The 15,081-nt window shown below is 39.9% G+C and overlaps 2 protein-coding genes across 9 annotated transcripts in view; both read left to right on the plus strand.

The window, feature by feature from the left end:
* si:dkeyp-69b9.3 (myocardin) overlaps positions 1–1,808 on the plus strand; it is a 38,023-nt gene extending 36,215 nt beyond the window's left edge. The window contains exon 16 of the mRNA XM_066682927.1: positions 1,028–1,808. Within this exon, the coding sequence (XP_066539024.1) occupies positions 1,028–1,443 (416 nt within the window). The 3' untranslated portion in view covers positions 1,444–1,808. The remainder of the gene's footprint in view (positions 1–1,027) is intronic.
* Positions 1,809–6,358: 4,550 nt separating this feature from the next.
* The window catches only part of LOC136708184 (glutamate receptor ionotropic, NMDA 2D), a 191,979-nt gene continuing 183,256 nt past the window's right edge, over positions 6,359–15,081 (plus strand). For 7 of the 8 annotated variants that reach the window (XR_010804328.1, XR_010804333.1, XR_010804329.1 and 4 more), the window contains exons 1-2: positions 6,359–6,477; positions 7,475–7,599. The gene's annotated coding sequence lies outside the window, so the exon portion shown is untranslated. Of the gene's footprint in view, positions 6,478–7,465; positions 7,600–15,081 lie in introns of those variants that run through there. The other variant, XR_010804330.1, reaches the window with a different exon arrangement.

Raw genomic sequence — 15,081 nt, forward strand, 5'->3', positions numbered from 1 at the left:
TGAGTTTCACATCCAGCTAAATGTTAAATATAAACCATGCCATGAATCCAAGGTAATGCCACTGCCATTCGTATCTCAAGGTATTGGGTTTGATCCTTCTGAGATAAAAGACACATTTCGATGAATAGAGTCTTAATATAGGCGCTTATAGCTCAGTTACACTGGCAAGTGTTGTGTGGGCCCAATGACATGAGCCAGGCTTGACTAGATTTGTGTTGTGTGGGCCAGACGTCGGCCAAATGTCGATATATTGCCCACGTAAAGTGAAGCTGTAGTTGAGTTGAGGTAGCTAGACTCATCCTGAGCCAACAATGTCATTCCAGGTCAAATGTGGGCCATTCGAGAACTGCAAATGTGCCACATGTGGGCCACATTCGGGCCAAATACAGGGTGAATCAAAAGTGGCAGGACACACTTTTATCTGAATATTCCAGGAAGTAATAGGTGAGGGGGCCTGTCTTTTAGGCTGTCTGAAATATGGGCGCCATCTTGAAAGCCGCCATATTGGATCAAGGGCATCTTGAAAGCCGGTATTCTTTTCTACCTGGGTTGCCTTGGGCCTGTGTTGTCCCTGTGTCTGCGTGGGTTTCTTCTGGGTGCTCTAGGCTCCTCCCACAGTCCAAAAACACACGTTTGCAGTGTGTGAAGACCTGCGATGGGCTGGCACCCAGTCCAAGGTGTGTTCCTGCCTTGTGCCCAAAGATTTTGAACAACAATGACCCTCACCTAGACGTAGTGGTTACAGAATTTGAATAAATCAATGAGTGAGTGAATGTTCCATTGAAATTAAAAATGTTTTAACTAGATTCCATGCACTTAACACTGACACCAAAATTTTCACATTCTTGCAGGACACAGCTAAAAATGTACTCCTCATTTAATCCTTGAAGTTATATTTGTCACTGTTCTGTCTGCAAAAAAACCCAAGGAGCTAATTTGTAATTCACTTACTCATTCATTCTCTTGCATTCAACATTTACTATTCTGTGTTTCACATCATTTAAGCTGTATTTCCTTCGTTTTCCAGACAATGCTCCAAACAATTTGGATGTCCAGACTTCTGACATGATTGTGGTCTTGACCTCATCTTCTCCCCAACCTCCCACTGAGCGCAGCTCTAAAGATGAGGACCGCATCCTGTCTGCGTCTCCGCTGTGCTCCTCGCTTTTGCTAGAGCTTCCCCAGTCCCCTGTGAGCGTCTGTAACTCCGCCCTTCCTCGACCTCTCCCTCCCCCCATGTGCAGCACCCCGCCCTTCCGGGCTGCCTCCAGGAAACGGAGGTCCGTGGCCCCGGCCTTTGATGCCGCTGATTGGCTGGAATCTCTAAGCTGTGGGCTCCAGCCCCTCACTCCACCGGCGGCCCCTTTCCTTGAGAGTGACTTCGGCCTTGACTCTGATCTTAGCGTCAACAGGGTCCTCGACCTGATTGTGGAGCAGTGGTGAAATAAATTATTAAAAAAAATCCCTCAGAACATTCTCTGCCCTGAAAACAAATCTGTCTACACTGTTGGTTTCACACACACACACACAAACACACTGGATTTTTGTGGATGCTGGAGCCAACATCTCAGACCAAACTAAATTATGTTTAGCAGCCAAATTTTGCTTCATAATTTTACACTGAAGGCTAATATTGGTAACATGTAATGGAAGTTATTAGCCTGCTTTGCTAATGGGTTTTATACTTGTCTAGATGACACCAAATTTAATCACACATATATATGTGTGTGTCAGCCAGTATCTAATTTAGACATGCAGTTAGCACAATGCTAACTGCTCGTACCTCTAGAACTGAGGAAGCAAACTCTAGACAAAGCAGTCTAAAAAGCTTGGCTGATTGGTTGAGAAGAAAGACACATAAATGCAGTCACTTTAAGGTGAATTCAGTTTGAAACTGCTCTGACAGCTGTGGTCAAATGACATGTTTGGTTGATTTTATGTAAAAAATATGTGCGCTCACCCTCAAGAGCACACATCCTCTTTAAAGCATGTGTGTCAGCATATAATACTGACACCTAGTGACCTGGATGAGTCAGAGATTCTGTACTAATGTACTAAACAACCGGGGAACCTGCTCTGTGGAGCATAAACTTGTTCATTCAGGAACTACAAAGCTATTGGATTCTCCTGTGAGTTGCACTTTATAGAAAAAAAAATATCAACAAAATATTTCATTTGACCGGGGGTGTACACACAGCCATATACTGAGACAAATATCTCAAGGCATGTGTGTGTGTTAGTGTGTGTGAGTGTGTGTGCGTATGTGTGTGTAATTGGATGCCTGATGTGTAATTACCCAGTTTTCAGATGCCGTCTCCCTGGAGAGGTGACCCCCCTCCTCCCCCCGTTTTCTTCATTCTTTCATCCATCCATTTTATTTTATACTCATCCATCCATCTCTGTCCACTGATGTGACCAAACAGACTCTCTCTCTATCTAAGCAATGTCGAGAGAGAGAAAGAGAGAGCGTATGAGAGACATCTGCAAGAGCATATACACTGAATATGTGTAAAGTATAAAATAAATATATGTCTTTTTTTTTTTTTTATTCCTGTACACTGCACACTCTGTCTCAGCACCAGACGAAGCGTCGGTGTCTGGGAGAGAGTGTGTTTGTCGACAGGAGCTTAAGGAAAACGTGTGTGTGTGTGTTCACAGGGAAGTGTATGCGCTCCCTGTGAGTGTATGCTTTTTTTCTGGCTGCTTTTTCATACACAATTGTATGGAGCCCTGGAGGGACTATTTTGAGGAAATGTTTTGCAGTCTGCACACATTTTCTCTGCTTCTTAATTTGAGGCCACAAGTTGCAAATTGTTCTCTCAATTTCTTTTGTTTTCATTAATTTAATTTGTAAAATAAGTTACACATCTCTGTCTTGGTTTCCCTGATTTGTAAATGTGTATTTTTTATTGTGTGCATCAGCACAAGAACATGTCAACTACTTTTAAAAACACCGGAGGCCCCTCCCCCCAAAACAGTCATGTGATTATGAAGTTATGGGACAGGAGTAAGAAACTGTGGCTACAAATTAAGAAATCATGTCGATAAATGGAAAACCGTTCTTTCAGGATAGCAGCCTGGAGTCGATGTGTAAATTTAGTTCATGACCACATGGGTCCCTTTATCTACACAGTTTTACATTCACTGTGAATCAGGGGCCTAATGTATTCGATTGCACTTGTTTCCATGAGTGTAATGTGGAGCACAGTTATTTTCCCCATTAAAAAAACAACAAAAAAACACAAATTCATCCTGGTTTCGGAAAAAGGCCTTAATGGCTTTTTTATAAGCACTCAGCCAACAATCATCAAAAAAAACTCAGCTCAAAAATGCAAAAATGGCTTCTTTAAAACATGCCAAGTGAAGGGAAATGTGAAATGTCTTTACGTAGTTTCTGACTGCTCCAAAGGACAGAAAACACCTGCCTCAGGACGATGGCATTGAGCCCAAAATCCACTCCTGTTTCAGCTTATCGCATTAAACATGGGATGAAAGGGGAACAATTATTTCAGAGCAGTTTTTAGAGGCAAAGACTTTCCATCAGTTTCTTCATCTCCAGCAAACATGGGGACTTTTATTTTGCTAGTTCTGTCCAGGCCAATTTATTGTGTCTAGCTTTAAAGTATTTAAATACATTAAATAAATACTTTCAAAGGTGAAATAAACCATATTTACCAATTGTCCCAAGACAAGATAACATTGAGTTAACTTTTGTATGCTCCTTAGAGTGTGTCCCCCAAATGGGGGCGGCCATGTTGAGTATCTCATGTATCAAGGCAACTAGGACTCACTATAACGGCTGTTTCATAATGTGAGGCAGAATCGCTGGAGAGGCGGACTGACGTAGCCACTGTGCACTATTCCACTTATAAAGGCCTCAGTTTTGTTGGTGCTGGACGGTGTGTATGATAATCAGCCCTCTGTCCAAAATACGAAGGTGTGAGGTGCTGGAGAATCACAGCATCTTTGTTCATGGCCCGCTGACAGAAGATGGATTGGGGTCTAGACCTGGGGAACTCTGTTCCTTTACTGTTCGTTTTGCTTTAAATTTACTTTCTCATGTCAGTGAGCAACCACCACCCTAAAATCTGTTTATTTATCAGTATATTTATTGAGTAAATGATCAAAATCTGACAGCAGTTCCTGTTTGTAACTATGAAAAAAGAAAAATTAAAGTCTTAATTGATTTTTCCCATCTGCTTTCATTTGTCTTGCATTTTGTTATTTGCAATTAACATCGTCAGGAAAAACCCTCACGCCTCGGACTGACCATCTGGAGCATCCAAATGCAGTGCTTTTATTATGGAAAGCAAGAGCGATATACTGTGTAAACACTGTTAATATCAGAGTTTCAGATGTCCATATGTGTATATGGAATCTAAGATGCATTAACAGCCTGGATTCAGGATGGTTGTTATGTTCGAAATGATCACAGCAGCGTAGCTCTAGCCACTCTACAGCAGTTTCTATCCACACATTCATTACACTTACAGCAACAGAGCTCATTTAAATATATCAGTAATGTACCTTGGTGCATCTTTTAAGGTGGAATGGTATGTTTGAAAAAGAAATATACTGTAGCTTGTTTGTGCTTGAAGTTGAACCTGTCTGTGTTTTTATCCACTGTTTGATTTACCACAGAAACTCATTTGAGTTGTTTAGTTTTGTAGCATTTATACGACTGTATGCGTTTACTCTCAAGCAGTTAGCGGCCTCCAGAATTTGGAGTCAATTCCCCCTTAAGTAAAATAAGAGTAACAGCACAAATATGTCAGTTTCACTGAACTATGGAGCAGGAATATGACAATATCCTCATCTCTTTCCATGCTTTCAGCTATTGTCCAGCTCTCTAAACAAAGTTGAAGTTAGTTAGAAAAGTGAAAGGTGAATAGATGTTTATAAAATTTGGTAACAAGTGATTTGTGGTCAGAACAAGTATTTTGTGCTAAATTTGGATCAAATCAGACCAAAAACAACCCAAATATTCACTGTTTTTTGTGCTTAATAAAGGCCATGTTGGACTGACCTGATTTAGCCCAAGTCCAATGTCTATATGACATTCAGCGTTTGGTGGGAAATATGCCTTTATTAATCAAGATTTTGCCCCACTTTTCTGCCCCAACAGCCTTTATTCTTCTAGGAAGTTTTTACTTCTAGATGTTGGAAGATTACTGCGAGGATTTGACTAAATTTAACCACAAACAGCAGGTGCTAACGTAAAATGATTGTCCTCACTACAGCTTGTGTCAAAGCTATTGAATGGAGCTCAAACACAGTTCCACTGCTTCAAAACCCAAAGCATCAGGCATGGTGACATTAGACTCATTAGTGACAGAGTTTCATGCTTTTCTATAAAGATTATACAAACGGTGTGCACAAAATTGACACTTAAAATAGATTAACTTTCTCTTTTTAAGGTGTGTGTGTGTGTGTGTGTATATATATATATATATATATATATATAGTCCAAAATTCTCTGGATGTAAAATCTAGAGGTGCTTCAGATGCCAACCGAGTGTTACACATAGACGACGGATGGCAAAAATAAAATGGGGTACGTCTGGTGTGAAATGATCTAAGGTAGTCATGGTGTCTCTGAGCTTTCATCTTGGATTCCTGCCCCTCAGGCCTTCAGCTATGATTTCAGAGCACATAACATTTCTGGAGAGTCAGGGACCAGGCTTTTTATTCAGCAGGTTTCACAATCTATCAGATTTTACACCTCTCTCTCTCTCTCCCTCTCTCTCTCTAGAGTGGACATGCAGCTGTGGTCACTTTGCCACACTCATGGGACGTCATGAAATTACACCAACCAGCCGATTTCCCATAATCACTTAATTTGAGCTGGATATTTCATTAAAGGAATACTCCAGTGTTCTTTCACCTAATCTCCATCTGCTGCAGCTGTAGTGTACCATCCATCATCACCAACAACATTTTAAAAGTGCTTCCATGTACTTAGACAACAAACCTGTTTACTTGAATCTTACTGATTATAGTCAGCAGTACACCCATATAAGGGATTCTAGAAAAGAAGAAGACCTTAGTTGGATTACTGAAAATAATCACTGCTATTTTGCCTGTGATTAACAAAGCGGTTTAAAACCTGTTGATTTTTCAGTCACAAATTAATAGTCGTTTCAGATTTGTTTGAGCCTTGTCTGCTTTTTACAGACAAGTCCAGTTACAGAAGATAAGCCCGTGGTTACTTTAACCTAGAGATAAAAACATGTTACTGTCCCTTTAAGAGAACGATGCGATATGAGGAGTAATGGGTTAATTACTATATTAACATAACCCCGCCTTTGGGCACGTAGGCACCGCTGAGACAAGAAGCCAGAACATACCGAACAGAAATAGAATATATTAGCGAATAATCTTAGTATGGAGCTAGTGTAGACAGATACCTATTTTTTTCATCTCCAGTTGTCTATACGGATACCGTATTGCGAGGGAAAATTTATAAAATGGGGTTAGGTGAGTTTTACAAGAGTCCTAATGATTAAAACCTACATGTTACAAGCCCAAACCTTAATATACAAAGATAAATGTAAGATATTTCATCTTAAAGTTTCGAAATGGGTTTTAGAATTCTTTTTTTTTTTCCCTGTTACAAGAAAATGTGGTTGAGTTGTGAATGTTTCTTGTGTTAAAACCGGAATTGCTTATGCTAGCTATCAGTCTTTCCCCTAATTCCGGCCACTGCCGTATATGGTGTAGTTCCGCTCTCTCTCTCTCTTCGCCAATCGCATTGGGTAAAACAATAAAACGTAAGTTCAAGACTTAGTAGGGCATTTAAACATCAGTCTTGCAAGAAATCACATATCTAAACAATATTTAATTATCTCTAACAGTGTTGTAATTATTTGTGTGCAAAACTGCATGTGGAACACAACACATTTCAATTTCGCGACAGATATTTCCCTCAGTGTAAAGGTTAGCTTAGCGGTTAGCTTCCTTTTCTCTGAGGGGAAAATCTACCGCCATTTTAATCCGTACACGTAGGGTACGGATACCAACACAGGACAAACGTAATCTCATTGTGAACCTCTCGAAACCACTGAATGTGGTAGCAACTGTCTCGTTTGACTGTCACAAGCAGGGGAGGTGGCCTAAATTAGGGGGCGCTAATAATCTTAGCAGTATTGGCACCTACTTAAAAGCGTTTTTATCTAAAAACATATTTTCTGTCAAAGTCAAGCAAGTCTTGGACATTAATCTACACATATTTGACTCATGAAAATGTTGATTTGAGTGAGTAAAGTACTTCTATTTATTTACAGTTAGCTAAGGTTTCTAATATTGTGTTTACAAGTGGCCGGAACTAGGGCTACATACGCTATATGTGTAATGAGTCAGCCATTTTGAATAATTTTTGCGATACAGCTAGAGTAGAGCTGTTACTAGATATGTTCGAAGTTGTGAAAATATTGATATTTGAAATCCTTATGTAAGACGATGCTTTTTATCGTAGGTCAGATATGTTTGGCATTCTGTGTTTACACGGACACACAGTTGCTGCCTGAAGGAGGTTTTGGAGCGAGTGGACCGTGGATCCGTTGAGCTTAGAGAGAACGGTTTTGAAGTCAAACTGATATGGTAGGACTGAGTTTGATTCAAGAAACTAGCTACGTTTATTAGAATTTCTGTAATTGTTACTTTTGTTTATCAATATATTGTTTTGGGTAAATTGATTTTTTGAATTTATGTTTAATGTCTGATGTTTTATAAATATTAATTTTAAAAACAGTATCCAGGTATAACACTGATAATCTACCAGAATACTCATTGAGGGTAATGGTTTAAACATAAACTTAGTCATATTCATTTATAACTGTATTCTTAAAATATTGGGAAACTTGCAGCAAAAAACTATAGAAATTAAAATAAATTCACATAGCAAGTGAAAATTTTGAATCAGAGAAAAACATTTGAGACTAATATTTTTATTAGAGATATTGTAAACACTTAATACTAACTATACCACAAATATTGATAAAATACTGAATTTGAGGTGAATGTATTTTGAATGTGATTTAATGTTTTAGGAATTGTTTTTATTTTATTTTTGTTCATTTATATCCTTTACATGAATAATTGTATGGCAATCAATTACTGAATTATATTTGATTTTAAAATCTCTTCCTTTGCACTAGTTGCTCAGTTTCTACTAGAACCCACAGCAGAGGTTGTGTAGTTGTGGAACATTAAAAATGTTCATTCATTCATTATCTGTAAGCGCTAATCCAGGTCAGGGTCGCGGTGGGTCCAGAGCCTACCTGGAATCATTGGGTGCAAGGCGGGAATACACCCTGGAGGGGGTGCCAGTCCTTCACAGGGCAATACACACGGACACTTTTGAGTTGCCAATCCACCCACCAACGTGTGTTGGTTTTTGAATTGTGGGAGGAAACCGGAGCACCCGGAGGAAACCCACAGAGAATACACCACACTCCTCACAGACAGTCACCCGGAGGAAACCCACGCAGACACAGGGAGAACACACCACACTCCTCACAGACAGTCACCCGGAAGAAACCCACGCAGACACTGGGAGAACACTCCTCATAGACAGTCACCCGGAGCGGGAATCGTCCCCTGGAGCTGTGTGACTGCGACACTACCTGCTGCGCCACCCCACATTAAAAATGTAGCTAAGGTAAATGTATGTTATGTTAAACCATATAGTTTTAAACAGATAGCTTTAAAGAACTGACACTATTTAGGCATGGTTTAGATATTTACAGTTTAATTCGTTATGTGTTCTCTTTCTTTATGAATGCTCCACCATCTGCATGGATCAAAACAGTGTTAAACAAATCCGACAAGATCCAGCATGATCCAACATGATGCAACAAACAAAATCCATATTGTTGAAAGCCATTGCAAATAAGCAAACACATGATGGCCACAAACTACAATATTAGTCCTATTTTGGCTGTGATCTGTATCACTATCATAAGTATAAGACTGCAGAGTTGTGTATGAAGTGTCAGTGTGCAAAACAGACCTTTCTGTTCAGAAATTTCCCTGATCTAACTTTTTGCACATCCATATTTGTGAAGACAGACTCCAGTGGGGCTTGAGCTGATCTTTAAACTTCAGTGTTTGCACATCCCTTTGTGTCTGTGTGTATTAATAACTGCATTTTAACTATGACCATTCTTCAAAATCCAACTCGGGGAACAGAGATTGTGGTTGGTTCACCTCTTGAGCGCCCCCTTTAGGACACCCATCACTTTTAAATATTTAAGGCTGCGTTTAGACAGTGGAACGGATTTAGCTCAAATTGCTATAAAGGTATGTGACAGGAAGAAGGTTCTGCAGTATCCACTCTGGACATTTAAGGTTGAAGGGGAAAGTTAGAGAAGGAACTACAGAAAGCAGAATATTAGCTATGAGTTTGTGTTGTGTGTTGTCAACCGTAAGGTGGGAACTGCCCTTAAGGCTAATATTAGCCCATTAGCTTGCTTTAGACACACATTTTTACACAAAGTTGGAGTTGGCTGCTTAAAGAAAAATATCCTTTTTCACCTTAAAAGTGCCATATGAGCTGGCAATAGTTCTCATATTGTTTTTTAACTTTGAAGAATATCATGAATCCAGATAGAATTATGAGACTTTCTCTTACTCTGGCTCTGTACGTAGTGTAATAAATGCTCATTTCGGTTTGTGCTGTCTATGACTGTTATATGTGGTGTGTTCCGGTGTGGAACTTCCCGGCCATAAACACAGCTCATAAAGTCCACACAGACGGATTCCTTGAGGTTTCTGTGCAGATATTTGTCGGAATCTGTTCCAGCGGAAAGTGGGTTTATTGATTAGAACCTCTAAACAAAAGGCAGTAAGACACATTAACACATTTCCAAACCAAGCTTTTGTCTTTCTTGGGGAAAAAACGGATTGAAGCAAAGCTCTGTGGAGCTCTTAAAGAGTTGCACCTCAGCATTTTCTTTCTTCTAAATTAGTTTAAAAAGCCTAAACCATAAAGTTAAAGTAGAGACTAAGCCTAGTACTTTTAGTGGCTTTGGGAAAAACAAACTGAAATATATTTATACTGAACCTCTGATCTTTTTTTTCCACTTGATTCCCTGCTCCAGACATAGCAACAATAACCAGGTGGGCAGGGTTAGTGCCACCACATATTAGACGTCTAAAGGATGTATCTCCAATATAATAATTTTATTGGAGAAGTAAAAAAAACATTTTAACGGTCAATTTTGGAGCATTTCTATTGGCCCATTCATCAGTGAATGTTCACATGATTTGAAGGATAACAGCTGTGTTCAAATGCAGTAAATTAAAAACTGATAAAAATAGTGATCGTGCTTTTCTTTGGACAGCAACAATATTAAACGTTCCACTGCACTACACATGCATATTATTTGCCCTCAGGATTTTATAATGAAAGTTACACCCATAAATACAGGTGTGTGTGTGTATATATATATATATATATATATATATATATATATATATATACCCCCCCAAAAAAGAACCCGTTTGTAATTTAAGTTTATATTTCTAAATTAAATATATAAAATGTTCCCAGCTCCAACTATGTATTACACTTAAACATATAATTCACTGGTGCATAGTCACATCCTATACACTGTATTAGACAAGTGTTTTTAATGTTATGGCAGTGTTTGTTTGTCTGTACATATACACATGGCATTATACATTTATATGTATTTTTCTGTATCTCTTGGGTTACCTTGTGTGTGTTTGTGTGTAGAGGCATATAATATTTCCCTGTACAGTGGATTTATGGGGACTCTCTCTCTCTCTCTCTCTCTCTCTCTCTCTCTCTCTTTCTTTCTCTCCCTCCCCCCACTTCTTTGATTGCTGACAGAAGGTCAGTTTTGTTCGATTTTACACCGCATCATGTGTAACCTGCTCCCCTGGGATGTTTGTGTTTGTGTGTGTGTGTTTGTGTGTACCGGGTTTCACTCACGCAAATCATTAAAATTTAATGTGAAGATATGTTTTAGTGTCAAAGTTGGGCTAGTAGTGGTCAGGGTTAGCCAAAGTATATATAAAGTTGGGGTAAGTCTCCATGAAATTAATGTGTCAATGTAACGTCCTCATATTGCGTGGATACAAATGTCTGGGTTTGGTTCATTTCCTTGAACCCCTATGTATCCGAGTGTGATCTAATGATTAGCTAGTCGGATCCTGTAAAACGAGAGAGAAAGAATGTTTGTAATATAACACAAGTGTGACTATGTCACTGACATTAAAGGGAGCTTAATCTAAGGGCCTTTTCCTGTATCTGAGCCGGTGTATATCTGCTGATATCTTGCACATACGTCAGCATTTATTTAACAACATAATGTGACATTTAATTTTCCTACAGTTTGTATTTTTGCTGGCAACATTAACTCACTCTACCCATCACTGTTGTCTCAGATGTTGGTCTGGAAACAACCAAGCTGCATCCCAGCAGCTACAACGTTTTCACACTGAACCTGGCTACATCCAGAAATGTAAGGAAAATAGTTGTACAGAATTAAACCATATAGCATAGCACATATCGTATATTGCCGTATGGTACGGTGTAGTAGTATTTGGCTTGGGAAACAGCCTCTGATGGATAGGTGGATAGATAGGTAGATCGATAAATAACTACAGACAAAGAAAATAGAGAGAGAGAGAGAATTGTGAAGAGCCACTGATCGTGAAGTGTTTTATGGTGGCGACGGTTTATTGATCACAGATGTATCTTACCTTGGTCCATCATCATTTTTACAGCCTCGGAGACACATGCTTCTTTAGGCACACACACACGCATACAAAGGCAGATCCATCCTTGGTGCGTGACCCTGGAGGGGACAGGGTTTAAAGGGGTTTAACTGTTGATTTCGTTGTAAACGTGGATAAAAGAAAGATCTCAACCTGAAATGTTCCAGCACTTCAGACACCGTCCAGATGTGAAGGACCAGATGAAGATCAGTACAGAGCAAGACACAAGCCCTTGTTTACGGACTTTTATCATTTACAGGATCTAAACAGTGTGTAACAAATCATGTGCTGTTATATTAAAATGCAATAGTCAACACTTCATTAAAATGTCAGCAATTTCATATTCTGATCCAATCAAATAACATTCTTAAAAATAAAGGGTCTAATTTTCTGCCCATAATATAATACTCAGCTTCTTCCCCAAATAAAGCTGTGCATATTATTTTATTGTCTATATTCCATTGCCATGTAAACTGTCATGTCTGTGCACTCAGTGTATTATTATTGAATCATAGCCCTTTATGTGCAAAAATCATTGGCTACCTTGGTCTTGTCCCACTCTACTAGCCAGATTCTAAATGTTGTTTTATGAACAGAATAGACATTTAAAGTAAGTACATTTCAGCCCAAATCAGTTGCTTTTTCCTAATACCAATAAATATTAAAATCTTATAGTCACACAGCTGCAGGGAACTGGAGGTTGTGGATCCAAGACCCACTCCGGGTGACTGTCTGTGAGGAGTGTGGTGTGTTCTCCCTGTGTCTGCGTGGGTTTCCTCCGGGTGACTGTCTGAGAGGAGTGTGGTGTGTTCTCCCTGTGTCTGCGTGGGTTTCCTCTGGGAGACTGTCTGAGAGGAGTGTGGTGTGTTCTCCCTGTGTCTGCGTGGGTTTCCTCCCGCAGTCCAAAAACACACGTTGGTAGGTGGATTGGTGACTCAAAAGTGTGCGTAGATGTGAATGTGTGTGTGTGAGTGTGTATGTGTTCTCCCTGTGAAGGACTGGCGCCCCCTCCAGGGTGTATTCCCGCCTTGCACCCAATGATTCCTGGTAGGCTCTGGACCCACTGCGACCCTGAACTGGATAAATGCTAACAGATAATGAATGAATATCACAAAATTAAGAAAATTAGAGATATTTACTGGATTTAAGATGATTTCAATCGCTAACTGTACATTTTTGCAGTGCAGCAACCAAAATAAATATTTTGGCTCTTTGGATTTGGAATTGTTAAAAATCCAAGTAATATTTATTGGAATTGTTAATTAATGGAATATACAATAGTAACTATGGTTACACAAAGGCCCTTATACCTCACTCTCTGTGGTGGTCTATAGGCTGCAAAGGACCATGGCCCACTGCAGCAGAACAGAATTAGCATTTTAATGGCGTCCTTGTTCTCGTGCAGTATAGAACATGCTTGACCTCTAGACCCTCCTCTCGCAGTTCTGTTCAGCTCAAATCAATCCTATAATAAGTCTTTGTTAATATAGCTTTTTCCATTCAAGCTACTCTCTCAAATCACAAAATCCTTGATGTAAGAATGTCAGGTAAACACCGTAAAGAGGAAAAACACCCTCTTCCAAACAGTCCTTGTAACACAAAGGCCTGGTAACACAAACAACAAGCTAATATTTTCAGCCTGAATTTAAAACCAGTAGAAATTCTAGAAGTGTGTGTGTTGCCCTGTGAAGGACTGGCGCTTGCTCCAGGGTGTATTCACGCCTTGCGCCCATTGATTCTGGGAAGGCTCTGGACCCACCGCGACCCTGAACTGGATAAGGGTTACAGATAGTGAATGAATGAATAGAAATACTAGAACCTCCTAATATTTTGCAGTTTATTAGCTGGATAAAATAAAAATCACTTTCCCCAACTGAACTGTAAGTGATCCTAGGGGTCTACAGCAAGGCTCAGCTAAGAAAAGTGAGATGGACATGTTATAACACACATTCACCCTGTCATTCAGGCACTCACTGCGCTGCTCCAAGTTAGTTCAGTTCAATTCAGATCGCATTAGTTCAGTTTAGTTGAGATTAATTCGGTTCTCTCTCTCTCTCTCTCTCTCTCTCTCTCTCTCTCTCTCTCTCTCTCTCTCTCTCTCTCTCATATGCCTCTGGTTCATTAGTGCAGAGGTCAAAGCGTGTAATGTTTGTGTGTTAGTGTGTATTAGCTGAGCAGAAACACATTGTGTTGAAGCGTGTATATTTGAGCATGTGTGTGTATTAGCTCAGCAGAAGCACTGTGTGTGGACGTGTTTTCTCTGCTGGACACTGTTTGAACAGGTGGAACTGTGCGAACCAAACGAGGGAGAAAGTGATTACATAACGAGTGGTTCGTCATTACAGCAGCAACACACATGCGCACACACACACACACACACAAGGTCATTAGGCAAAGGGATTTGTAAAAAAAATAATAGGTTCTTGGTGTTGGTGAGAAATGGTCACGATTCTTTCAGAAGATACAGAAAAACATGAGTGATATTACCTCAGCAATCACTGTGTGAGACTGGGCTGAAGACTCATGAAGAGACATTAGTGAGATCCTGAGCTCAGGTAGAGAAGTAGCAGGAGACTACAGAGATATAAAGGACATAGATCTTAAGTAGGAACTACAGAGATGTTGAGGAGAAGCTGCAGACGTAATAAGGAGAAGGTGATCCAGATGTCAGCCAACAAATGTTAGCAGAAACGCTTATAGTATAGAGAGACCTTATTCAATGTGGAGGCCCAATTAAAATCAGCAACGGTTTTTGATTGGCTGTGCTCCTGCATTGACCCCGCCCAGAGCAGGCACTACGAATTGTGTTCTCTGTAAGTAGAGCAGACGTGGCAACACTGCCCAGTAGCGGCTGAAATGAAAAAATGAAAAAGAAACCCCATTTTCTCAATATATTTTGTTATATTGTAACATACGCTTATCACAAGTAAACAGTTAATTCTACAGATCATGTTTATTTAAGTAAACAGTATATATTTCCATCAGGGAGGGTGGTGCACTAGCGCCATCTATTGACAAAGCTACCCCTGCATGACGCATGCTGATGGATAAAACTAGTTTCAGGTAAGTTGTGTTGTGTAAAGCCATTGAAAGTGCCTCACTCAGACCAATCGCATTCTCTGAAGTGGCCTCAAGTCACTTCCTTTGGCCTCTTGAAGAATTCCGAGGAAGCGTGTGGGAAGTGATGATATTGGCTGAAGTGCGGAGGGATAGGAGAGAGAGGGATTTTTAGGCCGGATTTAGAGGAGAGGAGTCACTTGAGTTAATGATAATAAGCTCTTGCAGTGTGTAGATAACTATCTGAACAGCACGGAGAAAGAGAGTAATTACAGCCTC

The sequence above is a fragment of the Hoplias malabaricus genome, chromosome 10 (genome assembly GCF_029633855.1).
Source record: "Hoplias malabaricus isolate fHopMal1 chromosome 10, fHopMal1.hap1, whole genome shotgun sequence".
NCBI lineage: Eukaryota > Metazoa > Chordata > Actinopteri > Characiformes > Erythrinidae > Hoplias > Hoplias malabaricus.